The sequence below is a fragment of the Scleropages formosus genome, chromosome 15, assembly GCF_900964775.1.
Source record: "Scleropages formosus chromosome 15, fSclFor1.1, whole genome shotgun sequence".
In the NCBI taxonomy this organism is placed as follows: Eukaryota; Metazoa; Chordata; class Actinopteri; order Osteoglossiformes; family Osteoglossidae; genus Scleropages; species Scleropages formosus.
The window spans coordinates 11,555,651-11,581,401 of record NC_041820.1 but is presented as its reverse complement, the minus strand read 5'-3'; the positions used below and the strand labels follow the sequence as shown (position 1 = coordinate 11,581,401).

Below are 25,751 nucleotides of genomic sequence, written 5' to 3'. Positions count from 1 at the left end.
GTAGAAAGCGAAGTACGAACATAGGCGTACTTTTTTGCTGTGGGCGGAAGGTTAAGTACGAAAAACGTTACGAGTATTTTTCTCATGGGGGGTCTGACGGTGGGGGTGAGTATGGAGCGGGGAGGGTTTAAACAGCAGAGGAGCGGAGGGTTCGAGCAGCGCAGAGCAGCGCAGAGCAGCGGGACGCGCGGCCGCTACGCACACAAGGTCCGCAAGAGCGAGTCTCCCCAGCCCTGCAGCGATGGCTCACTTTTTCTGAAAAAAAAAAAAAAAAAAAAACTACTTTTCTCTCCTGCGTTTTGTGAGCAAACGGAGGACATCAGCCCTTTCTTTCAGTCAGCCTTCTTCACACTGAGCCCATCGGAACTCCAGCATTTGCATTGAAAGAAACTGGAAGTATAACACTTAAACACAACAAGTTTCTCATAGTTTTCGTTCCGATTCTTGCATAATTATATATTCTCACAGAACTGAACTGCACTGGAATATCAGCAACCACTGGAATCACCTCAGACTCAGAGAATGGATGTACGTACGTACGAAATGAAGAAATAATAAGCTATTATTATTAACTTGGCGAAGGCGGAGTGCGTCACGACAACGGACAAGTTCTGCGCGGCACTTCCCCGCGCTGTCCGGTGGAATTACTACAAGTGCGCGGATCTTGCGGGGTTTTTTACGCCGCTTCTCGTCAGCCGGACTCCCGCCTTTTCTCCCTCCTGTCTCCGCGCGCTCTGTCCCTGCCTCCCTGCCTCCCTCCCTCTCTCCGTCCGTCCGTCCGTCCGCATGGCACAGCCCGTGCTGCGCGCGCTCCTCTGGGGCTTCCTGGCGTGCTGCGGGGGCGCCTCGGGCTCCAGCTTCCCGCAGAGGTACAGCCTGTATGCGGCGCAGGCTCAGTCCCCGGCGTCCGCGCCTCAGCACAGCGCCAGCAGCAGCAGGGCGGCGAGCCGTCACAGGTAACGCCACCGCTCTGAGCAGTCAGTTACGGTGTCCCCCTGCATCGCATGATCGGCCCTTCGCGACGCGACACCTGCTGTGTGTGTCACTCGCTCACTCGTTGTCTCCCGAGGTTCTGCGTGATGCTCCGCACATCATCCGAAAAAAAAACCACTCAGAATCTCTCTCTCCCACTCACGTTGCGTTGGCTGAAGCCGCGCTTGTCCCAAGCGGAGCCGGGTCGCGGCGAACCGGAGCCTAACCCGGCAACGCAGGGGGCAGGGCTGGAGGGGACACACCCAGGAGTGGACGCCAGTCCATCGCAAGCATAGCAAGGCATCCCAAGCAGGACTCGAACCCCAGACCCGCCAGAGAGCAGGACCCGTCCAAGCCTTCATCAGCGCCTAATTATATATGTCACACTATTGGACGGCGAGTTTCGTTCAGCTGAGGGAAAGTGCAGTATGCGTGTTACCACCACTAGCGCACTTTTAAGTTGTCTTACAATCTGAGATAACCAGCTTTACCAGGATTTACTCCTAGGGGTTTTCTTACTGCATCATTTCAGTTATCAGGGCTGCTACACTGATACCCTGCCAATCATGGCTTCAGGGATTTGAACCTGCATCCATTGGCAAGGTATCAGTCCTAAACGGGACAGCACCTACTGTCCAAATAGCCGGATACAGCGCCTTACATTAGGTGATTTTATCAACATTATCGTGTAATCGTAAGTGCCAGAGAATTATAGCAATGCACTTGGAAAGGTGCGGTCCTGTATGCCGACTAGTAGTTAAGTTTTGGCTACAACGTTCGGCATACCAGTAAAAATGCACGATAATAAAGACAAGCACATCGGCTAGAGGTTCTGCAGTTTCTTTGCCCTGCAATTTTTATGTAATCGACCATATTTACTTTATCCTGTGTTATAATCTACAGTGTACACTACCCACGACCTGGTTCTAAGTTTCAGATTACAGTTTCACAAAATACAAAAAGACAGCAATGAAATCGTTTTTCTGTCTATGAAAGTTCCAGGTCTAAATCCCACTCCTGATGTAGTATCTTTAAGCTGTGGCTTCAGATGTGGGTTCAGATTTAGTCTATGTGAATTTTCCATGTTCTCTCACCTGGGTTTCCTCTCACAGTCCAAGGACTTGTGCTGCAGATGAATAGCTGACTCTGCATTGAACTTTGTGCATAAGTGTGAGTGAGCGTGTGTGATTTCCTTCTGATGGACTGATGCCCTCTTCAATGCTGATATGCTTCTGCAAAGGGTTCTGAACCACCACACTCCTGCATTACTTATGATGGATGGATGGTCATTGCAGCACTTCTCATTGACAGTATCCTTTATCTGAGATGTCATTGTCCAGTGCATGTAAATTGCATGTAAAAAAAGTGGAGATGTGTTCTGTCTGCCTTTGGAAATAAAACAAACAAGTCCCATTATGACACAACTGAATATCAACAAAGAACTCCACTCTGTAAAACCTCCACATTTCATTGGATGTGACTTTTAGGGTGATGGATATTTAAGTTAATTATAGAACCTTTATGAATGGTTTATATGAAAGAGAGTAGAACAGACAGCAGGAATTATGGAGCTTTGGAGCAGTGAACGTAGACATAAGCAGGGTGAGATTGGATTTTGAGGTCTATTCTCGCTGGTAATCTGGTGCAGATTCCTGCACTTGACAAACTTGACAGGACTCAGCTGTTAAGGGTCACCTAGCCATGTTTCTGAGTTCTGTTAGTGACATGGTTCTGCTTGGATCTCCAGCAGAATCAAGTGCAGCTGAGAACCTAGGCTTTACTTTAGAAGCCATGGGGTGAGCTGGCTTCCTGCTCGAGGGTCTGTTTGTCTGTTTCAAACCTTTTTTGTTTGAACAGATGTTATAAGTATTCTGCAAACATAGTTTTTGGCCTTTTGCTTTTATGGATACTTCTCTCTTTCAGCTTGCTATCATCCAGTTCTTTTTAGCCAGCTATCTACACAAACGGAGAGATGTTATCTTATTTTGAATATGCTGCAGGGCACTCAGAAATGTAATCAAGTTTGTCAAAGATTGTCATTCTCAAATTCAGCACATTTTACACGCAAAGCTTCCTAGTCATTGCATGGGCAACAGCTGAATTTTGTCGTACTATCTCAGGTCAAAATGGAGTGAAAGCATCAAAGTCTAATGTAGTATTTCTTTAGCATTGTATGTTGTTTGTACACCCTCAGCTTATTTATTAGTCAATATGGATGGTTAAATATGAATTAATACAGTACAATTCTCATTCATGTTCTGCAGAAAATAGGCACTATGATTTAACAAAAAAAAAGTAACCAAATTAAAATAAAACTTAAATTTCCAACATTTGTAAGTTCAGTCAAGGTGGTGTTATTATAAGTTTTTATAGTAAACGTTAATTCTTGGGACCAGCTTTGCCATGTGCTGGACAATGAGATGCAGGAGACTCCAAAAGGGTAAGGAGGAAGAGGGGAGCAACCTCAACAATAACAGCAGAACAGGAACACACTGAGCTGCTCAGAAGGGCACCTCTGTCAAAAGAGGGTATTCACAGCCCCTGAATACCCTAGTGCCCCTGAGTCGATAAGGAGCGCACCCAATTCAGGAACCAACTTCTGAGGATTAGCAGATAGAGCCCCTTTCGAACCCTTGCCTCTTTGATGTCACGCTTTGGATCATCGTGTGTATCCGATCTCCGCTGCAAACTCTCAAAGAGTGATTGGGTTTCACTCTTTGGCCTATTTTTTAATGAATTTCCCCTGGTTTTCTTTGCGCAACCTGACTTTTGCCGCAGAATTAAATTTGCTCTCAGCTGTATCTTTCAGGATTTTGTTTCCACATTCCCATAGAATTCCTCCCAACTGGTGTCCCACAGCCTGGAAATAACCCTTTTCCAAGGAGTCTGAAGTAGCATGTTCCACACTGCCATTCAGTAGATTTCTTTTTTTATCTTACTCTTCTATGCACTCTTAGTTTGCTTGTCTTTTTTATATCTGTTGATTGGTTGCCAATACAAACCATGCTAAAGCAACTCCACACTTTGAAACTCAGCAATAACAATAATTAGTCTCTGAGGGGTGGGGCGAATAAATCCTTTCTCCTGTATCTGCCCCCTGGCTGTTAGAGGACCCCATGAGCCCTGTTTGCCTCTCAACTATCTCAATGGTGAGACCAACCCAGCACCTCCAGTGTGGACAGAATATTCAGACTCATGGGAATGCGCTGTGTAGACACCGTGACCTGTGGCCTGGTAGTGTGATCATGGCTCATCTTCCTTTTTCAGAGCTTACCAGAGACAGTTCAAACTAGGGAGAGTTCAATTAAAGGAAGAGAACACTTGATAAAATGTTCCATATGAATGCTGCCCACATGCTGCCTAGAGAAGAGTTATATCCATTGTCACTGCCTTGAGTTGTGTTCTCTTTAAAATGTGTCATATTAATATATACCTGCATACGGTAGCTTTCTACATTTATATATATATTTAAGAGAGGGATGGACGTTTGCAAAGTACAACTTTGGTCAGCCTTCAACTAATGAAGACATTTTACATTCAGAAAGAAAAAAAACACCTATGTTAGGAAACTTATGATCCTTTATTCCATTTTACCACCTTGTGTACAAGGAAGTCGCAAAAAGTAAGGAGCAGATCTGTCAGCGAAAATATCTAAGGAAAACATGAAAGTCTGACGTTGTGGGTAGAAATGACAGCAGTTGTCAGAGGTTTGGGGTTTTGGCGTGATTGTGGTACAGCTGTAAGTTTTTCCATCCGCTCCCACTGACAGATGTCTTTGGTTGAAGTGATGCGTGTGCTGTGGCTAGCGAGGCACTGCTTGGGATGTCTAGTCCCATGGGGTTAGAGAAACTCTGCAAGTGTTTTTAACCCTGCTTTGGTCTTCTCTGCAGTCCATGTGCTTGCAGTTTGTTTCATAATTTTTCATGATGACACTTCACAGGATAACTGATATTATTATTACTTTTGCACGATGATTGTCATGCTAAATATAACTGCAGGAATGCACTTTCCATAACCATTATACCTTTTTTATGCCAGCTGTTAGTGAAATTATATTCTGATGTGCAGCTTGCTGGTGTGGATTATTGAGAGCTCAGATCATTTTTCAGTACCCAAAACATACATTTTATGAAATTTTGAAATTGCTTGCTTGCTCATAGTTCTGTTACATAGCGAACCTTGCAATGATAGATATTTACATAAATTGGGTATGTTTGCAGTATCAGATGTTGATTATTCACAAACTGGGATAATATATTTGAAAAAAGTGTGAAATTTGACAAATAGGGGTGTGGTGGTGCAGTGGGTTGGACCGGGTCCTCCTCCCTGGTGGGTCTGGGGTTCGAGTCCTGCTTGGGGTGCCTTGCGGCAGACTGGCGTCCCGTCCTGGGTGTGTCCCCTATGCCCTGAGTTGCCGGGTAGGCTCCGGTTCCCCGTGCCCCCGTATGGGACAAGCAGTTCAGAAAGTGTGTGTGAAATTTGACTATTTGTGAAACCCAATCAGTAGCGAAATGTAACAAAAATGTGTGTTGAGATTCAAGTGACACCTCAGTATCTTGAAATTAATAATATATATATTTAATGTTTATGATATTGAAGAAGCAGATTTAGCTGTTGCAGAATAACTTCTGCTCTCTCAGATGAACATAACAGACAAAATGCAAGATTAAAGCAAATTGTTTATTTACTAAGCAATGAGAAGAGGTGGGCCAAAATTGCATCATAAGGTAATTGTGCAAACTTTTAAAAAATTGAACAAGTTGTAACTCACAGCTAATGGTCTTCAGTGGAGCTGAAATGTTACTTTTCCTCATTTGGCGCTCCAGAAACAGGGCCAAGGAATATGCCGAAGCAGGCAATCTGCCATCGCACTCAAGTCATTACAGTTTGTAAGGCTGTCAGGGTATGAAACGCCTGAACAATGTCTACTGACACGTTGACCATAGCAGAGTGACTTTAAATAATCCACCCTAACGAGAGAAATCATTTTATTTAACACTGTGATGATTCACAAGAGTTGTATGATGTAGTAATGGATCGCATGTCTCAACGGGGAGATATGTATGTTGAGGTGTTGGCTAAACCGCAATGTGCTCCTGCTGGATGAGCCAGTCATAACTCAGTCCTACCCTGAAGTCCCAAAAGCAGCCAGTCATGAGTTAATCCCATCTTGTTGTCCTAAAGCAGCAAATCACAAATCTTTCCTGGCTTGTGGCAGTCAGTCTTGTCTTGTTCTCCTGCAGGCAGCCGGTTATAAGTCTGTCCTGCTTTGTAATCCCAAAATTAGTTCTGTGATTTTGTCCTAAAAGTAGCCAATCACAAGTCTGCCTTGGCTTGTAGCCCCAAAAACAACCAATCATGAGCTATTCTTGTCCTGTTGGTTTAAAAGCAGCCAATCATAAGTCTCCCCCGCCCCCCCGTAGTCCCAGTGGTTGGCACTTTTGAGTCTGTCCTGCCTTGTAGTCTCAGAATGAGTTCTTCCTAAACCAGTCCTGTGATGTTGTCCTGCCTAGTAACCCCAAAAGCAGTCAGTTATCAGTTAGTCTTGTCCTGTTGTCCTAAAAGCAGTCAATCATAAGTCTGTCCTGCCTTGCAGTCCCAAAAGTAGGCAATCCTTACTGGATCTGTTATGAGCCCAACTATCACTGGCAGAGCCTACAGCCAACTGAAAAAAAACTGCATGATGAGCCAAATGCGTTGGGAAAGTGACTGTTTTGGAGTGCCAGATGCCATTGCTTGCACTCACTTTAGTATTCAGTTTTGTGTTGTCAGTGCATTAAGGTGAATGCAGTGTTGACAAGAATACATTATGACTAAAAGGTCTGCAAGGGAGGTGTTGGAAGGGAGTAAAGCAGAGCACTACATCTGAAACAGTTTAGATTGTTGTCTTTATTGGGACTGTTTCCCATGTTTTGAATATGTACAACGATGCGAGAGACCTAGTGATAGGATGTTATTACTTTGAGTCATCTGAGATTTTTATTTTAGGAAAACTCCTCTACTAGAGTCATATGGAATACAACGAGAGGGGAATTCCTGTAAGGCCAAGATCAAGCAGAAGAGAAACAGTTTTGTTGCGACGTGTTAGTAAAGTCCCCTGGCCATCGTTCAGCATGATGTCATTAAAAACTGACGCTCATAAGGGAATAGGGAGTTTTCAGAGGAAAAGATGAAGTATGACTGTAATACACAGACTGGAGGATCCCACCCAGTAGTTTAAAGTCAAAATGTATCTCTAATTTAATTTATATTGTATGATAGGATTATTTTTTAAGAAAGGAAGCCATATCCAGAGCATAGCTGTAGCTGCCTGATTGAAGCTTGTACCTTCTTAGTAGCTGCAGACGACAGATGAGATTACAGGTCAGATAACTAGTGCTTTGACAAATTATAAAATGAGCTACCTTATCAAGTTTCAGATAGAAATAAAAGGTCAGGTTATGCCTGCTATGTAACGATATACAAAGGCTGTCAGGTTAAAATAACTGGCATGAGCATCTTGTTGTTTTTCACCACATACTTGTTGTATACCTAAAAACATTTATCAGAAGTATTCAAGGTATTTAAGCACTATCTGGCAGCAGAAAGCAATGTTTAAAGGTTAAAGGACAAGGGCTTCCTGTTAAAACCTTAAGTTGGATACTGAAGTGAAGTACATTAGTAAGATATCTTGTGTAAGTAAAGTGTTCAGTTATACAGTATGACAACCTTTGGTGTGATACACCATTATTGTAGGACTATGGAACCCTGGTCCACACAGGACTGCACTGTTAATTAATTATTATTTCAGCATAACTGAACTAATATTAAGCTGAAAAAGAAGCAGACAAGAAAACCAGTTAAGGGCCAAAACACAGACCGTGTAGCTCTTGGGGGGGAAGTGGGGTTACTTGGACATCCCTTCTCTATGACACTATAAGTCTCCCGAGACAACTCATGTTGACTGGATTTCAGACTTTCCAAAGCCACAATTTCATTATGGTATATTGGCAGAGAGCATCCCAACACCCTGCTATAAAAGCTGTACACAAACATATTTAGATTTAATATTCTTGGCGTCCATCGTGCTGTGAGGATGAACCCAAAAATGAGCCCATCTTCAAAGAAAACTCAAGCAAGGATTGTAAGCAGAATGAAGAAGCTACACAAACCAAGTGAAATCACAAAAAGGAGGGTCTGTTTACCCTTAGGTCATAAAATTCCTGTGGCTTCATTTTTACTAAACTGGCCAAGTTACAATCTGCAGTGATTTTTAAAGAGGACATGGTGGGGTGTTTCACTGTGTTATGGCAAAAACTATGATGATCACATTTTGGTAACTATTAACACAGGGTACTTTATCACATTTTTCCAGTGCAATTAAATGACTAAATATTTATCTGCAGCTTATTCAGGCTTCCAACTGATACTGGTTAAAATTGTTGAAGTTATTAAAGTTTCTGATTGAAAGACTCAATTTTTCCATTTGCTGCCTACAATTAAATAAATTTTTGGGAACAGATTTAAGATTGCTGTAGCATAAGTTAACTGTTGATTTATTGTTTAAGTCTAAGTAATCTAAAATGCATTTTAAAAAGTTGTATATTTACTTCTATATCTGTTCCAAAAGGTATATTGTGCCAGGTCTGATTTCTTGCAGTTTAATCTACTGCTGTCAAGTCCATACAGTGAGTGCCTTAAGCAGACAACTGCCAGATTTCAAGAAATCCCTGTTTAACATAAAGCGAAATTGACCAAGAAATGTGTGCATGTGGAGGTAAATGCCAAGCTAGTTAGGCTTCCTGGAGCTCGTCCATGCAGATGTTTGGGGTGGGCTAGGGTCAACAATAAGGATGAAACCTTTGTCCACTCAGTCTTAGGAAGAGAGGATGTCACGGGTGGGAGACTTGCTGACTGAGCAATTGTGAATGGCCTGGATTTAAAAAAAAGTGAACACAAGGGTGCCTATCTGTAAGCATCCTCAGGCTCAGCGTCTGAAAATGTGCCCTGTATCATACCAATGATTTCCATTAATTTGGGGTAATTACCACTAGCAGGGAAGGCGGGGGCAGCATGGGGCATTTCTTGTGAGCTAGTTGATAGGAAATGCCTGTTTTCTGTTGGAAAGGACACAAAAAAGCAACAGTTTCTGAGAATCAGCTGCTTCTCATCAGAAATTAGAAGAAGATTTAGCGACAAGGGCAGGGGCAATAGCTTCAAAGTGTTCTCTGTTATGTGTGTGTGTGTGTGTGTGTGTGTGTGTGTGTGTGTGTGAGACAGTCTTTGCAAAGTGAAGCAGATGCTGTCATGGTATTTTTAACTTTCAAGAAGTGCACACTACTCTGTCTCCATGAAGTTATTGTCTTTAGTGTCAGTAATATAGTGTCAACTGTATATGAACAACCAGGATTTTTTTTATTATCTTTCACTGTGTTGTTAGTCTAACCATCAAGGTACTGTTGATGACAATCAATATTCCCATTACCGAAGATCCCGATGGAGTGACAGCACAACACTGAACTTGTTGAATTTTGTAAGACGGTGTAATGAATTAAATTACGGAAATCAGATGACGTGGCAGTTACTGGGGCCCTTTCCGAAGCATAAGCATGTGACATAGAGTAAGATACTTTTTACAGAGCTTCACTGGCAAGTCAGTTGGCTTTTGTTAATTTCTTAAGAGTCGTAGAAGAGATGCAAAGAAAGCACACTCTCCACCTGAGATTAAACACAGATATACTATGGTATAAATATAAATTCTGTGCAAGGCCTCCACCAAGTTATCCTGAACTTTAACTTTAATCACAAGTGTTCTATCTTTGCGGTCTAGGCATGTTGGCTGTTCTGCTGTTTGTTTGTGTCCAGCCATTACCATTGACTCACAACAACCCCATTAAGGCAGTTCTAAAGCCTCCTAGCAAGTCAGCTAATATACATGTCTACATCCATATATATATATGCTCAGACAAACTTTATTTGTAAGGCATTATCCTGTCCGAAGTGTGTCCTTCAAGGACGTTCTCTCTCTTAGAAGCTCCTTGATTTGAGTATTTTGCTCATTTTGTCTCCACACCACAAGTGATAACATTTCTACAAGAGGAGAATGTCTCTAGAGGATAACACCTTTTTTTTTTTTTTTTTAACAGTTTTTCACTTATTCCTTGAAAGACATATTATTGTTCTGAAAAATAATTTCTATACTTTTAACAGCAAAATATGACAAACTCTAAAATTTGCAGAAATGCAGGATTGGATTTACAAAGGTTTACTGAGGAAGGTTAGATGGTTTAGATGGTTGCTGATAAAGTGCAGACATATATAATGATACTAATTTGTGTAATTTTGTAATTTAGCCCATTTCTAATTCACTGAACACAATGCATTCTTGTCACTGATAGATGAAAGTGCAGAAGAATAAAGCGTCTGTCTTAGCTTGCGTCAGCCTGTCTTTATCTTTTTCTTCCTCTCTTCCCTTCTTTCTGCCATCTGGTTGAAAACATTCTGAAAATGGAAAAAAAAAAAAAGATCACGTGCCAGCAATGAAAGCATCAGCAAAGAGCAAATCCTCAATGATAAATGATTTAAGAATGCAGATCACCCACAATTGGCCCACAGGCACAGAGATGCCCTGTGTTGTAAAATTCGGAGTGTAGCAAAAAAGAAAACGCATGAGAAACACTGAACTTTTTGCCACCTTGAGCTTTGACAGTACCCTTGATTACATTAGCCATTTGCACTCTGGCACTTCAGGTCATGTTGTATCTAGATGGGTGCAAATTTGTTGCTTTGTGTTATGTACACAAAATCGCATCTATATAGAACGACCTCGGGTTAGTGGTGAAGCTACTGACAATTTAAGTGTGAATATGAGTTGTGCTGCATCAGTTAACAAAGATGGCCTTTGACAACTCGCTCTAAAGCAGAGTGCATATTTTCATGAATGCCTAATCAAGTTAGGCTCTTCCCTTGGTGTCTGAATAAAACTCAATGACTTATATGCACTAGGAGTTTTCACTGCTCTTTTAAAGGGTGGTGCCAGTGTTTTTGTCCTTCATGGCAACATGGCATGGATGACAGTGTGATAAGTACAGTAAGTGCTATTTGTGAACCAGAACAGATCTGGGCTGTGAGGGGCCAGGCTGTCCGCAGGTTTAAGAGAACTTGCAAACCGCATAAGGAGATGATAAATGTCCAGTACTAAAAGAGCAGCGATTTCCCTTTAAAAAGGTATTAACTGACAGGAACATGACACAGCAACACAAAACACCTTATCACCAGTGCAGAACATCACTATGAGCCACGGGTACAGAAACGCTTGATAAGAATCAATTAAGTGGAAAGGTTATGGAATCATTGTATGATCATGAGATACTGAGTATATTTCTGTCCTTCTTGGTAACCTATAATGGTAGGGTGATGGAACGGAGTGCGGTGGCACAGCAGGCTTGGCTGGGTCCTGCTCTCTGGGGGATCTGGGGTTGGGGTTGACTGCTGCTTGGGGTGGCTTGCGATGGACTGGCATCCTGTCCTGGGTGTGTTCCCTCCCCCTCCAGCCTTGTGTCCTGTGTTGCCGGTTTTAGGCAGTGTGTGTGTGGGTAGTAGCATGTTGGGTGATTATATCGCTTTTAATTCATTAATTGTACAAATGGATGTTTCACAAGGTGTGTCAGTATTTAAGTTAATTCAGTTGAATTATCTTCCACTGGGGATTAATTGTGTGTGTTTAAAAGTCATTGAAAACTCATTATCTTAATGGTCTTTCAACATTTTTGAGTAAGTCTCAATTCATAAAATGAACAGACTGAGCTAAAGACCCTAATAAAGAGTCCTCAAGAAAGAACAATCATCCAGCTGTTCTCTACTCGTGCCGCGTGCAACTCTGCTGGTATCACAGTTTGAAGTATTCACATGCCTGCACATCTAGCTGGCAGCTGAACACCTAAGAGATACCTCTGGCCGAGACCCATATAGTCTTGTAAAGATTTGCACTCTGGGTCATTACAAGCATAAGTGTAAAAGCAGTCAGCAAGTGTGGGTTTTATTCATAGGAAACTATAAAACAACGTGATATCCCAGCTGAATCCATAGGCCCAAACTTCAGGTCCAGAAAGAGTACGTGCAACATCTGACACTACGGACCAGATGATCTCCATCTGCACTGTGGTCCATTTGTTCTTCTTGTTAATGGACTGAACCCAAGTTGGAGTTATGCATGAAGCCTTTCTCTGTTTACGCAAGCAGTTGTATCATACATGGCTTTTACTGTTTCAAGGACTAAAACACGGGTAATAGAATGTATTAATAGGTGAATTATTATAAATGTCTGCATTCAACTGCAGAGGTTTAGTGAGTTCAAATTAATCAATGAACTCACCTCAAACTTGAGGTTAGACTGACCTGTTAGTGCTAAAATTACCTACTGGCAGCTTGCATCAAACTGAAGTCCAAAGCTTTGCCAGTGTTCCTCTTGAGATTTGGTCTAATTTCCAGTTCGCCATTGTTTTTGGATATACTCCCATCTTTGAACGTCAGGAGATTTATTATCCCAGAGGTTCTGTTTTCATCACTTTTGTGCTCAAAGGCATACAGAGACACACAAAGAGTCTGTTAAAATCATTGTCACAATTACTTCTTTATGAACAATTTTGAAACCATTGATCGTATTCCCAAATGGCATTCTGTCAAGAATTACTCAGATAAAAAGATATCAATTCTTGCTTGGCTTTAACCCACCATTATCTGTTTTATTATTCTGAATATGATTTTTTTTTTAATTAAATCATGGACAGCTAGAATATTCAAACTGCAACGATATTTTTATTGTTTTTATAATCCAGGCAATTGGTGAACTGTGTAACCCACCGTAAACAGTCACATCTACAACAAAACAGATAGGGTTGAGGTTTACCCCATTGTGTGCACCACATTAAAACAGCATTTTACTCAGCGTATGCTTCCTCGGGCCCAAACTGTTGAAGCATGTCTTTATAGCCACAGTCTAATTTGCAAAAATCAAAACGAAAATGAAAAACTAATTTTTGATTCATGACTTCACGAACGCTCAGACTGAAAAATCACAAAACACAGAAGATTGCGTTTGTCGGGTTTGTACGCATTACTGATGATCTATGGATGGCTGTCTTTCACTCTTAAGAACAGTTGGCCATTTGAACATTGCTCAGATCCGTCACCTGCCCTGTTTTTCCCCATAGGTTTTCTCATGTTTTTTTCCATGTTATTGTTCTTAAACTTGCAAAACTGTGCTTTTTAAATTACTGGAGTTTGTATGAGCAGTGCTGGAAAATTCTGTGTTTACTTGAAAAAGCTGTACAGTTCATATCCTGGAAAGAGCTATAGAGCAATGGGAGCCTCACTCCGTATGGAAGGTCAGTGAGAGTAACAAAATAGCAAGAAAAATTGTTATACTCAGTCTATATTTTTGTACATACAAAAATCTCTCGAAATGGTCCATAAAGAACTATAATGGCATTAAGCACTCAAAATTTACGAACAGAAATAGAATATGTTCAGTATGAAGGTATGTTCTCTGTGTTCTAAGCAATACTGATTCCCCAAGGCTTAAGTACTCCATCTACGTTTACATAAAGAAACCATAAGGCAGCAAGAGGTTCCTGGCCAAACATAATTGGATCTGGTGATGCAATTTGTTGAATAAAGGCTCTGAACAGTGCTGCTTTTCTTTGACTGAAGGTCAAGGCTAATATGATTGATTAACATGTCAGGATCAAAAACTACATTCTGCAGCCTTTGTGAATTCTCATCCATGAAACTTGCTATGAAAAATTCCTCTGTCTCACTCCTTCTCTCGTATTCTTTCTCTGTAGTTGTACAACTGTAGATACTGGAGACTGAGACATATATAAATGACACACTATGTACATGTTGCCATGCAGTGAGATGGTAAATTGTCCACAATGTACTTTCTGTCTTTGCAGGAACTGGTGTGCCTATGTGGTGACGCGGACAGTGAGCTGTGTCGTGGAGGATGGAGTAGAAACCTACGTGAAGCCTGATTACCAGCCCTGCTCCTGGGGCCAAATACAGTGCTCTCGTGTCGTCACGTCAGTATACATTCATTTCCATTATGCATGCTTTGCCATATATAGATATACAACAACATATGATGTACGCATCATGCCTTGGGGTAGCATGTAGCATAGTGTTTAACACCTTCATTTACTACTTGAAGGACCTAGGTTCAAATCTCTTCTCCCACTGCAGTACCCTGAGCAAGGTACTTACCCTCAGTTGCTCTAGTTGAAATTGTCCAGCTGTATACATGTAAATAATTTTAGTAGCTTTACTGTACAAATCTAACAGTATAAGTCACCATGGAGAAAGGTATCACCTAAGTAGTAATATGTTAGTGTGACAAAAATTTGTGTTTTGTTATTAAATGAGCAGTGCTAAATAAAAGTAAATGAAATACTTATTTCAGGAGAAAATGCAAATAAATACCATTGTGGCACGAAGAACTCCGGAGACTTGGGATAAGTGCAAAACAGGTGTTCAGGGATAGGGTTGGTGATGGAGCATCAGGTGTTGTGTTCAGGGCTGGGGTGGATGTGGATTAGTCAGGTGTAGATCCTCTCTCTCATTCTCTCTCTCTCTCTCTCTGGTGGGTAAATAATTGCAAGTACTTTAACATTGTAGGTCACTTTGGAGAAAGGTGTCAGCGACATCAGTAAATTTATGTAAATATCAATTGGGTGGAAGATTAGGAACAGGTGTGTATAGGTTCCTCTTCCTGTAGAACAGGCATGCTGCAGTAATCCTGAAGTAAAAATTTGGTTATTCTGCATATATTGGATTGACACTGAGTTAAAATATTCTTATTTCAAGGTGTCAGTCGTTTTTCAAACCTAGCTGTTCCAACCAACGTCTACAACCGCTTGTCCCGAGCTAGAGTCTTATTCGGCAATAGAGGGCACAGGGCCGAAGGAACACACCCTGGGCGTGATGCCAGTCCACTGCAAGGCACCTCAAGCAGGACTTAAACCCCAGACCCGCCACACAGCGGACACTGGCCAAACCCACCATACCACCACGCTCCCCTATCTGTTCCAACAGCTTTAAAAATTATTACCACTATTGTTGGGCCAGAAAGTGGTGTAACAGTTAGAGCCATCACCTTGAAATCCAAGGACCTACTTTCAACCTCCCACTCCTACTATAGTACCCTAGAGCAAGTTACTTATACAGCATTGCTCGAAAAAATTACCCACCCAGCTGTACAGGGTTATAAATCATAGATAATAAATCATTGTATGAATGTTTAGCATGTTGTACCTAACAAATCTTCAGCTAAGTAATGGTTAATAATAAGGATGAGCTGTCATTAAGACAACAGCCTTGTCAATTCCAGCCATGTACTAAGGCTGGAAAAATATGAATCATTTACTAACCTTTGTAGTTATCGTAACATAACAGACAGATTACGCTTATACAAACAAGCTTTAGACAGCCATAATTTGTTCCGAACATTTACCGGGCTTATGGTAAATCTACTGTTTACCTTTCGTAATCCTTGAAAGTGTTTCAGCAGTCGATGTTTTCATAGGACTTTTGGACAATGTCAAGCCCAATCTAAAGAAAAGGTGCACAAAACCAAACACAGACTAAATGAAGTAAACTCTTCAAGTAGTATTACCATTTCATTTCGTCCATTGTCTTTTTCCAGCTTGGAATTTATACAGATATTTGTTTCCAAAGCAGCAATAATATATTCAGAGAAAATTTCATGAGATGAAACATTTTTTAAACAACATGGTTGGATGTTATTTCGAAAATAACAATTTAACCACCAATCACAATATCAGTATATTTCATTTTAAAGTGAACCATGAAGAATACACAAAGTATAATGACCTCAAATTGCAAATGTGAATGTGAATACACATACACACACACACACACACACACACACACACACACATACACTTTCTGAACCGCTTGTCCCATATGGGGTTGCGGGGAACCGGAGCCTAACCCAGCAACTCAGGGCATAAGGCTGGAGGGGGAGGGGACACACCCAGGACAGGACGCCAGTCTGTCGCAAGGCACCCCAAGTGGGACTCAAACCCCAGACCCACCAGAGAGCAGGACCCAGTCCAACCCACTGCACCACCGCACCCCCGCAAATGTGAATATCGAAATCATTATTGGACTGTATTATTTCTCAGCCCTGATTGTGTTCTGTTGTTTGAAATATCTTGACATTTCTCTCCACCTTTCTCAGAGAGTATTTGGATGTGTGTTTATATTGACAATAAGGTAGAAGTGTAGTTTATTTTGAATCTTACCATTAACCACATTAGTCAATCACTACTCAGGGTTTTCACTACTCAGTGTGATGTATCTAATTGTCAGTTTTTACGCTTTTTGTTTGATTTTAAAAAATAATACAATGAAGTCAGTGGAACCCATAAACCATTCGTTACAGACCTGTAATGATTAATAGCATGACAGTCAATCCTAGTTTATTAAAAAAGCTGACTGGGAGAAAAGTACACGGTCTCACACACACACACACACACACACACACACACACACACACATACACACATTGTCTGAACCACTTGTCTCATAGGGGGTCGCGGGGAGCCAGAGCCTAACCTGGCAACACAGAGCGTAGGGTTGGAGGGGGAGTGGACATACCCAGAACGGGATGCCAGTCTACCGCAGGGCACTCCAAATGGGCATTATCTTTGTAAAATTATTATCTGAACAATTGTAATAAAGACATTTTTATAGTTAGGCAGTATTATCCTAATGAATGTTTCAGCCTGCATTCATAATGTAATTTTCCATTCAGCAAACATTATCATAACCTTAGCAAGTTCTGCTCACCTTTCTATTATTAACAACAGTACATTATTTTTTGCTGTGCTGGTTCCTTTGTGAGCAATTCAAACCTTTGTACTGCATCAGACTTAATTCCAAAAGCACTGACGCCACAGCTGCACAGCAGATGTGCAATGCATTTCCACAGCCGAAACATACACAGCCAGGACAGAGGACACATGAGATTTGCATGTGCAGGAAATTAGCAGGGTAACATTTATTCTCGTCTCAGTTGAAAAAGCAAGCTTAAAAACAGCCTATTTACAGAGCCGGAGGGTTCCGTCTACGTGCTGAGCGTGCCAGTATGTCGATGGATTGTTTGACTTCTTCGGGAAACTTAATTTGGAAGTTTGGCATTCACTCTGCATTGCAACGTGAAATGCGTTTACTGGACCCTCAAACGTTGTAAGACCGGATGAGAGGATAAAGCATAACATTTAAAGTTGGAAGTAGGCAGAATTGCTCCTAGATGCAATCTGTAAGCGGTGCAGTGCTTCACCCACTTGTGTTGTTCCGACCAACAGTGACATAACACTAAGGTGTGTGCTGATAAAACCAGAGAGAAGCAAAAACAGCAGCAGCAACTAGCAGGCTTTGCCTGAGCAAACTATGATAAAAACAATATCAATATTCTGGGGCACATCATGATTCATGCGCATATTGTTTAGGGTTTTAGCTTTTCGGGACATTGAATCTCAGCCGGCGTCTGTTCCAAGAAATTCGTCATGCCTTTTCACCTATTTCAATTTGATCCATGAAGCGGTTTATAATGTTTTACAAACATGGCTTGTGTCCATATGTGCTGCACTTACATACACTGTAGGAGAATGGTTTAGATAATAAGTAAACATCTGTGCTTTAATAGCTGGCCTTGGTTTTCTCGTATTTCGACCAGGGAGTAAATGGGATTATTTTACTGTATGCTGCTTGTTGGATTTTAGGAATGTTTATATTTGGTATATTTGAACGTTTTTCACACACCAACAAAGACAAAAAAACCTCAGAATAAGTACAAAGCTAACTCCGAAATACACACATTACTGAGGCTAGAAAGTAGTGAAAGTTGCTTTTATCTAAAGAAACTTGCTTTCCACAAAGAAACTAGCTTCACATACAGTTCAGTTACACAACTGAATATTTGAGGAAGCAAGTCAAAGTAGCTACCTAGATCAAGGGCATGTAAATGGAGTCCTTCTTTCCATTTGGACGAGGCACTGCTCAGTAATACTTCTATATCCATCACCACTACCTGCCTATCCCTCACAACCTGAAACACATGGAAATGGAAGTGTAACAATAATTGCTTAAGGGCTCTAAGTGAAATGCAGTGAGAGGTTATTGTCACGTGCACGTCCACACCTCAATCGACAGCACCTGACTCCGATCAAGCACCTGACTAACCCTTTAAAAGACCCTCCTCAGCTCCCATACTTTTGTGGAATCTCATCAGAGACAACCATCCTCTTTCGCAACGTCCAGTCCACACACAACCCTTGTTCCCGGTTTCCATCCTCCGGTTTTCAACTCCTCGCTTCGTTCCCCGATCACGTCTATGGATCCTCGCTCCAACTCCGACTGCCGATTGACCGACCCTTCACTTCGTCCCTTGACCACGCCCATGGATCCTCGCTCTGACTCCGACCGCCGATCGACACCGAGAACTTGCCTGAGCCCTCGAGTCCAGGCGAACGACCCTGAACTTGGGTCTAGCCGTTTCGGCTCCCTCGGTTCTGCATGACGGTTATGCAGTTCTAATTGAATGAGTATATTTTAATTTAATGTGATTTTGTCTTCTTGCTTTCTAGATACCGCACCTACATGAGACCCAAGTATAAAGTAGCCTATAAGATGGTGACAGAAATGGAGTGGAAGTGTTGCCATGGATACACTGGAGATGACTGCAGTGAGGGGCCAAATGGGGGGACAGTCACCCAGATTTCCACAGCCAGACCGAGGCCCAACCCTTCCCATCCAGGACAGAGTGGCACTGGTAGTGGCACTGGGCGACCTGGTGTACAAGGTAGAATGGCGAGCTTTAGCATTGTTTCTTTGAAAACAATTTATTACATTTATGCAGAGCTATGTACACATAATAACAATGATTTGGAATTATTGTAGCATTGACAGAGGGGGGCGCGGTGGCGCAGTGGGTTGGGCTGCTGTCCTGCTCTCCGGTGGGTCTGGGGTTCGAGTCCCGCTTGGGGTGCCTTGCGGCGGACTGGCGTCCCGTCCTGGGTGTGTCCCCCTCCCCCTCTGGCCTTACGCCCTGTGTTGCCGGGTAGGCTCCGGTTCCCCGTGACCCCGTGAGGGACAAGCGGTTCTGAAAATGTGTGTGTGTGTGTGTGTGTGTGTGTGTGTGTGTGTGTGTGTAGCATTGACAGAAAGAATGATGTGAGAATTCAGGATTTTTATAACGTGGTGAATTTGAAACATGAGCATGTCTGTTTTAGGGAGAAGTGACAGTGAAAAGATAAAGCAGCTTGAGGAGAAAATCCAGAGTTTGACCAAAGACCTCAATGAATTGCGGGAAGAGATGCGTAAACCTGGGTTAAACGGCAAGACACCTGCTGATGCTGCCCAGCCAGAGATGAGGGAGACCATCAACAGTATCAAGACTAAGCTGGACCAATTGGACAACATGACCCGGGCGCATGACAAGACCTTGGTCAGCATCAACAACCACCTGGTCAACGGCAAAGGCAGCAGCAATGACTTTGACGATGCAGGGAGTGTTGGCAACAGGTTAGGTACGCTGAAGGATGAAATCCTCAGAGAGCTTGAGCAAAGAGTCTCTCTGTCCTGCTCTGCCTGCCAGTCTGGGGTGGAGGACCTCAGGCGGCAGCAGCTGGAAGACCGTGAGCGGATTCGCTCTCTAGAGAAGCTCATCCACACCAAGGATCAACAACATCGCCAGATACTTGACAGTATACGTAAAGACCTGACGCGCTCCCAGGGCTGTTGTGACCTTGTGAGTGACCTCAAGGGGAGGCTTGTGGATGTGGATAAGAAGTTGAATTCATTGTATGAAGTTTATGACCGTTTGGACAGAGAGAAAACGGGGGCTAGCGATGGTGTAGAAGAAACAGAGCATAATTTCAAAGGGCAACTGCACAATCTTGAGACAAGACTTAACAACACAATAGAGAAGATGGAGGAGAAATATTCTTATATGGAAAAGGATCTGAAAGACTATTTCCAGAGAGAGGTCAGTAACTTGAAGAACACATTTTATGATGGCTTAGATGATCAGGGCTTCAAAATATCAGTCCTTGAGGACATTGAAATGATCAAGGATACTATTTCTGACCATACTGACCGATTGGCTCAACTGGAGAATGTGACATCCAGCACTGAGAATCAGCTGAGCTCAGTTCTCAGTGCCTGTATGGAATCCTGTACCACTAAGCCAGGCCCAGAGGAAGGTGAAAATACTGAAGAGACAGTCAAAACACTGCAGTGGAAGGTCATCGCTAATGAGGGAGCAATCAGGAAGTTTAATGACAGACTGAAGGACATTTCTATGTCAGGGGACTCTTTGATGGACAGAGTAGTGGACCTTGGCCATGATGTTCGCAAGATTAAGGCCCTGACTGGTGAAAATGGTGAGCACTTTAATAGGATTGTCACAGTGGTGGAGAACATAGGCAGAAATAGAGAAGACTGCAATATCTGTAGATCTCTGGAGAAGGATCTTAATGCACTGAGAAATAGTACAAACAAAGGTTTTGACAGCTGGCAGACCAGTATCAATAATCTGCTCAACAGAATAGACTCTGGTGAAACTAGTTGCTCTCAGGTGTGCTCCAATTTGCAGGAGGAGGTAGGTAAACTAAAGGAGGAGGTAGAGAAGTGTAGTGGGCACTGCAAGATCACCTTAGATGAACTTACTGGGAGAGAAGACCTTGATCCATTGAAGCCTCTTGACGGCCACAGCGTCATAAGTAACACATTCAATGGTAACCTGAAATCTCTCCAGGGAGAGTTGTCTGGAGTCATCCTGGCATTCAGCTCCATCAACGACACGCTAAAGGGACTTGAGCACAGCGTCCAAAAGCATGACAGTGTCATCACCGACCTCAGCAACACCAAGGATAAGATCATAACTGAAATTGACAAAATTCAACAAGAGTTCAGTGAGCACACTGAGGATAGCAGAATCCATTTTGAGCTGGTGGAGAAAGAGATGGGTGGCTGCAAGACGTCAAGGGATGGCCTAGAGAAGAGGCTATCCAAGATGGAAAGTGTGTGTGGCCGACTGGACTCATTTTCCGATAGCCTGCAGAAAATCAAAGATGGCCTGAACAAGCATGTATCTGGTCTGTGGACTTGTATCAATGGGCTTAATGCTACCATCATATCCCATAGTGACTTGATTGACACCATCCAGGACACGGAACTGAATGGCATCCACACCAAGATCAAAAAACTTAATTCTTCATTGCTTCACATCTTCAGCGAATTCCAAAGTTTTTTGAGCCAAGACTTTACTGGTGAGAACATATGCTTAATCACCAAGTTTATTCTGGCATGCACATAACACTCTTTTGCGTTTACATAAATTTTGCATTGAAAGCTTGCAAAGACTTTACATAATTAGTGGTAAAGGGTTATGTTGTCTGGTTAAGGAGCAACCACAGCTGTGTTAGTCTTCTTAGCTAATGTAGGGAATGTTTCTCTGTTTTCTTTCAGGGCCACCTGGCCCCCCAGGTGCCAAAGGAGACAGAGGTTTCCAGGGCCTTCCAGGGCCAAGGGGGCCACCAGGCAGGGATGGGCCACCAGGCAGACAAGGACCGGAGGGTCCAAGGGGACTCCCTGGTAAAATCCATAGTCCTTTCCAGAGACCTTGTAAACACCAAAGTTAACAGATCTCACTTGTATCACTGTACTTTCAAAAATTTAAAAGTCACATGAAAATAATGTTTTTTCTGTCTTTTTCTTTTAGGATTGAAAGGCGAACAAGGTATGTTTTTATACTGATTAATTTTCTCCTGAAAACAAACGTGAGATTCGGTTACGGAAATAGGTTTCACATCCTGAATGATATGCAGTTTTGTGTCATTTGCAATTTTTGTCTCAGTCCACATTTTGCAGGCCTCCTCTGTGCAAAGTTCCGCTATAAGCAGGCTTTTAAATTTTTCAGCTGAGCTATTGATATTTGTATCCACGTTACCTTATATGTAATTAATTTAATATGTTTGCGAAAAACACATTAACAAAATAAATTGAATTAGACCCTGTTGAATGACTAGGTAAAATATAAGATGCTTTAGAAAAAAGTATCAGCTAAATTACTAAATGTTAAACTACTGATAATGTTTATTTGGAATAACATGAATTGATTAAGTCTGTGACGACTTTCTTGCTATCATGAGTGATGTCAATGAAGCAATAGTGATCTGGGAGTTATAAGTTTATTCTCTTGACTTAGTTTAGTGGAATTTGATCTAGTGTCTTGGCAACAGTTTAAAATACTTGTCATGTTGTGTTTCAATGTCTTTTTCAGGTCTGCCTGGGGCTGATGCCAACGTGCCACAATTATCCTTCTCAGCTGCCCTCACAAATCCCCAGGTGAACTCCGGAACCATCATTTTTGACAAGGTCTTTGTCAACAAAGGTGGATTCTATAACCCGCAAACAGGTAAGAAGAGTTTCAGGGCCGAAGCCTCGAACACAGCATGAAAAGGGAATGCAGGTAGCATAACTATCAGTGATGTGTCTTTACAAAAAGCTGTAGTGCTGGAGAGCACCTTGTGGTAACACCCTTGAAGGACACTGAACAGGGCACCTGAATTGCTCCAGTAAAATCTGTAGCTGTATAAATATTGGAATCAGTGAAGTAATTGTTTGTAACTCTTGTATTTTTGTTGGTTCAGGGTGTTTTTTTTTTTGTATTTATTTGAATAAATGTTTCTGCCTTGCAAAAGCAATCCTGCATCCAGAAGATAATCCATATTTGTGATGCTTTTTAGGAATCTTCACTGCACCCCTGGATGGACATTACTTTTTCAGCGCTGTCCTAACAGGCCGCAAGAACGAGAAGATTGAAGCGGTTTTGTCCAAACAAAACTATGGCGTTGCTCGTGTTGACTCTGCCGGCTACCAGCCCGAGGGCCTGGAGAACAAGCCCATGGCAGAGGCCAAGCCCACGCCTGGGTCCCTTGCCGTCTTCAATATCATCTTGCCTCTGCAAGCAGAAGAGACAGTCTGTATTGACTTGGTCATGGGAAAACTGGCTCACTCTGTGGAACCACTCACTATGTTCAGTGGGATGCTTCTGTATGAGGATATGTAATGGGATGCGCACAGGAGCTACCTTGAGCCATACACACAGCCTTCAGGGCTGTCACACAGGACCTGATGACTAAATACGAAGAACCAAAACAGGAAACAATCATAATAAAACATCTTAATAACTACAAAACAGAAGACAATTATATTTAAAGCCACTGACAGACTTGCTGATCTGCTTGAATGACGGATATGATGTTCTACCATGGAACAGTGACATTACCCATGATATTCAGACCTGCCCCTTTCCTTGAATAAGTACTCTAACAGATGCTACTGCTGCCTTTTTTACTTTGCATTGATGTTTCCTATTCCCTATAGACATAAATTATGAATAATCTCCCATGCACCAAAGCTGGCTTTGAAGTCATGTTTTCTTCAAGTTTACCTCACTTCAGGCTGTTCTTCAGGTGAACTGTAACACTCACTGGAGATTAATATGGAATAAATTTCTGTGGGGGTTAAGGGAATGAAGGATGGAAATTTTTCCATGCAGCTGCTAAGGTGAACTTTCACTTATTTTGGAATATGTGTTATGATTTCTGTATGCCTTTGCATTTCTGCATCCCTCAACATGGCCCCAGCATACTTATGCCAACACGAAGGAAATGTAAAACTGAGCTAGAGACATGCCGTACAGGCCACGGAGACGAGAGCTGTTGTTCTGTTAGTGAAAGACACTCAGATACGGATTCTGTGATTCAACAGAGCGCTGTAGTTAAAAGCTGACACATGTTCTAGGAATATAGACTTTCATAAAAATAAGAATAGAACAGAAGAATTAATATATGGCATACTGCATATTTGGGACGTATGGGAATGTGATTTTATTTTAATGAAAACAAGACATTGTAGAAACAGGAACTTCCAATAAACTCAGTCCTTCACTTAAAACAAATCCAGCTGAAACCATTAATTGAAATGTTCAAATCAAATGATTGAATTAATTTTCAAGATTAATGGCAGAAAATAGCATTTCTGACCAGTTGATGTTTGCATCAGTACATGCCCCACTTTGACAAGGTGATCCTTGTTCCCTGGTGGTCTCGGCCTTTTGGCAACGAAGAGCGAAAGGCTATGACCTTAGGCGGTGACAGGCACTAGTACAAAAAGGTACTGGAGAGAAAAACAACTGCCTGCAATGTTATTGACAAAAGTTTGTGACATTTACATATGAAAACAGAGGTGTGAATTTGTTAGCTAGTGTACCAAAGCGCAATGGATTAGTTGTCTTTCATTGTGATTGCAATGATTTTCAAGTTGACCATGTTATATAGAATACCTGTCAAAAGTTTCAGTACACTTGCTGGAATCAAGTCTTTTCTTAACTGACAACATTTGTTGTCCAGGTCATTAGTGGGTTGCCCTTCACTTTCCTTCTTTGTCGGATAGTTCTTTCACAACTTTGAGGTGAACATATTTCTGAAGAATGAAGGACTACCCAACTAGACATAACCCTGATGGAATGGATGCCTCTGAAGTACACTATGATAGCTGTGTTGGTTGACATTTGGACTTGGTAAAAATCGTCAACTGTTACCAGTAAAGCAACCCCACAGCATGACACTGTCTCCTCCATGCTGGCACAACTCATGTGCTCATCCTCTCTGTACCTTACAAGTACTGTACTGTTCGATCCAATGTTTCAGTTTTCACTGAGTAGCCAATAATAGTGACTTCCACTCCTCAAATGCTCAGCTTCTGTGTTTACTGGTCCAAGCAAGATTGTTGTATTCAAACTTTAGACTGTATTGTATGTAACTACACATTAACTAAATTGGAGAAATATATTTTTGTAATTGTACATTTTATCTTTCCTAAAATCTTGAGCTACCCAGCATCAATGAGAAAATGAAAAGCATATGTTCCTGTTCAGCATGCAACCCAAAGTATCTGTATAATTTTTGTATAGTTCTTTTTCTGCACCTAGTGGTTCAGCTGTTTTTTTCTTCAAATCTGTGTGTTGGTCACACAGGTGGATCAATTAAAGTTATTTAATTTTACACACCTCGGTGCACTAAGTGTGAGCTTTGTTTTGGTCAGCCAGGAAATGTGTGTGTTACCTGGACAGAAACCTCCTCAGCAGAGTAATGCCATCTTTCGATCCAATCGTACTATCATTGCACACCTACTATATAACTAAGCTAAACTTGTGTGTTGTGTCTTTGTGTACAATTCCACAACTTTCTTAGTACACAGTGGAATTAAAAGAAAGTTACATTCTGAGTATCACTACTAATTTCTCAAACACGTATCATATTGTCAAGAGAGTTAGCAGATGTCACACTAAATGACTTTGGAAGAAGAAATGTCAGTGGCAGAAGAGTGTGAAGAAATGATCCCTTTGTTCTTTTATGAACAGCAGGTGAAATATCTGGAAAGGGCTCTCATTCTTCCCTCTCACCACATTAGGCATGATGCTGGTCTTAACTCTACTGTAAAACAGCAGCATTTTCCAGGTCTCCTTCCAGGAAAGGCATCTGGAGACTGGTTGTTGAATTCATGGAAAAAACCAGCATCTCTTGAGCTCACATCAATAGAAACATGAGAGATTTAATTTAAGAGGCTATGCATTTATTTATTTTTTTTAATAAGGTATACGACTTAGAATCTCTGGTGTCTGTGTGAGGCACTTGGAAATAAATGAC

General features: G+C 41.9%; 1 protein-coding gene across 1 annotated transcript; it reads left to right on the top strand.

Annotated features, from left to right (window-relative positions):
- Positions 1-25,036, top strand: emilin1b (elastin microfibril interfacer 1b). Its single transcript, XM_018733995.2, has 8 exons — positions 1-956; positions 13,908-14,033; positions 18,621-18,835; positions 19,266-21,305; positions 21,505-21,630; positions 21,758-21,775; positions 22,319-22,453; positions 22,785-25,036. Exons 1-8 carry the CDS (start codon positions 787-789, stop codon positions 23,105-23,107), a joined length of 3,153 nt encoding a protein of 1,050 aa, XP_018589511.2. The 5' UTR covers positions 1-786; the 3' UTR covers positions 23,108-25,036.
- The last annotated feature ends 715 nt before the right edge of the window (positions 25,037-25,751 follow it).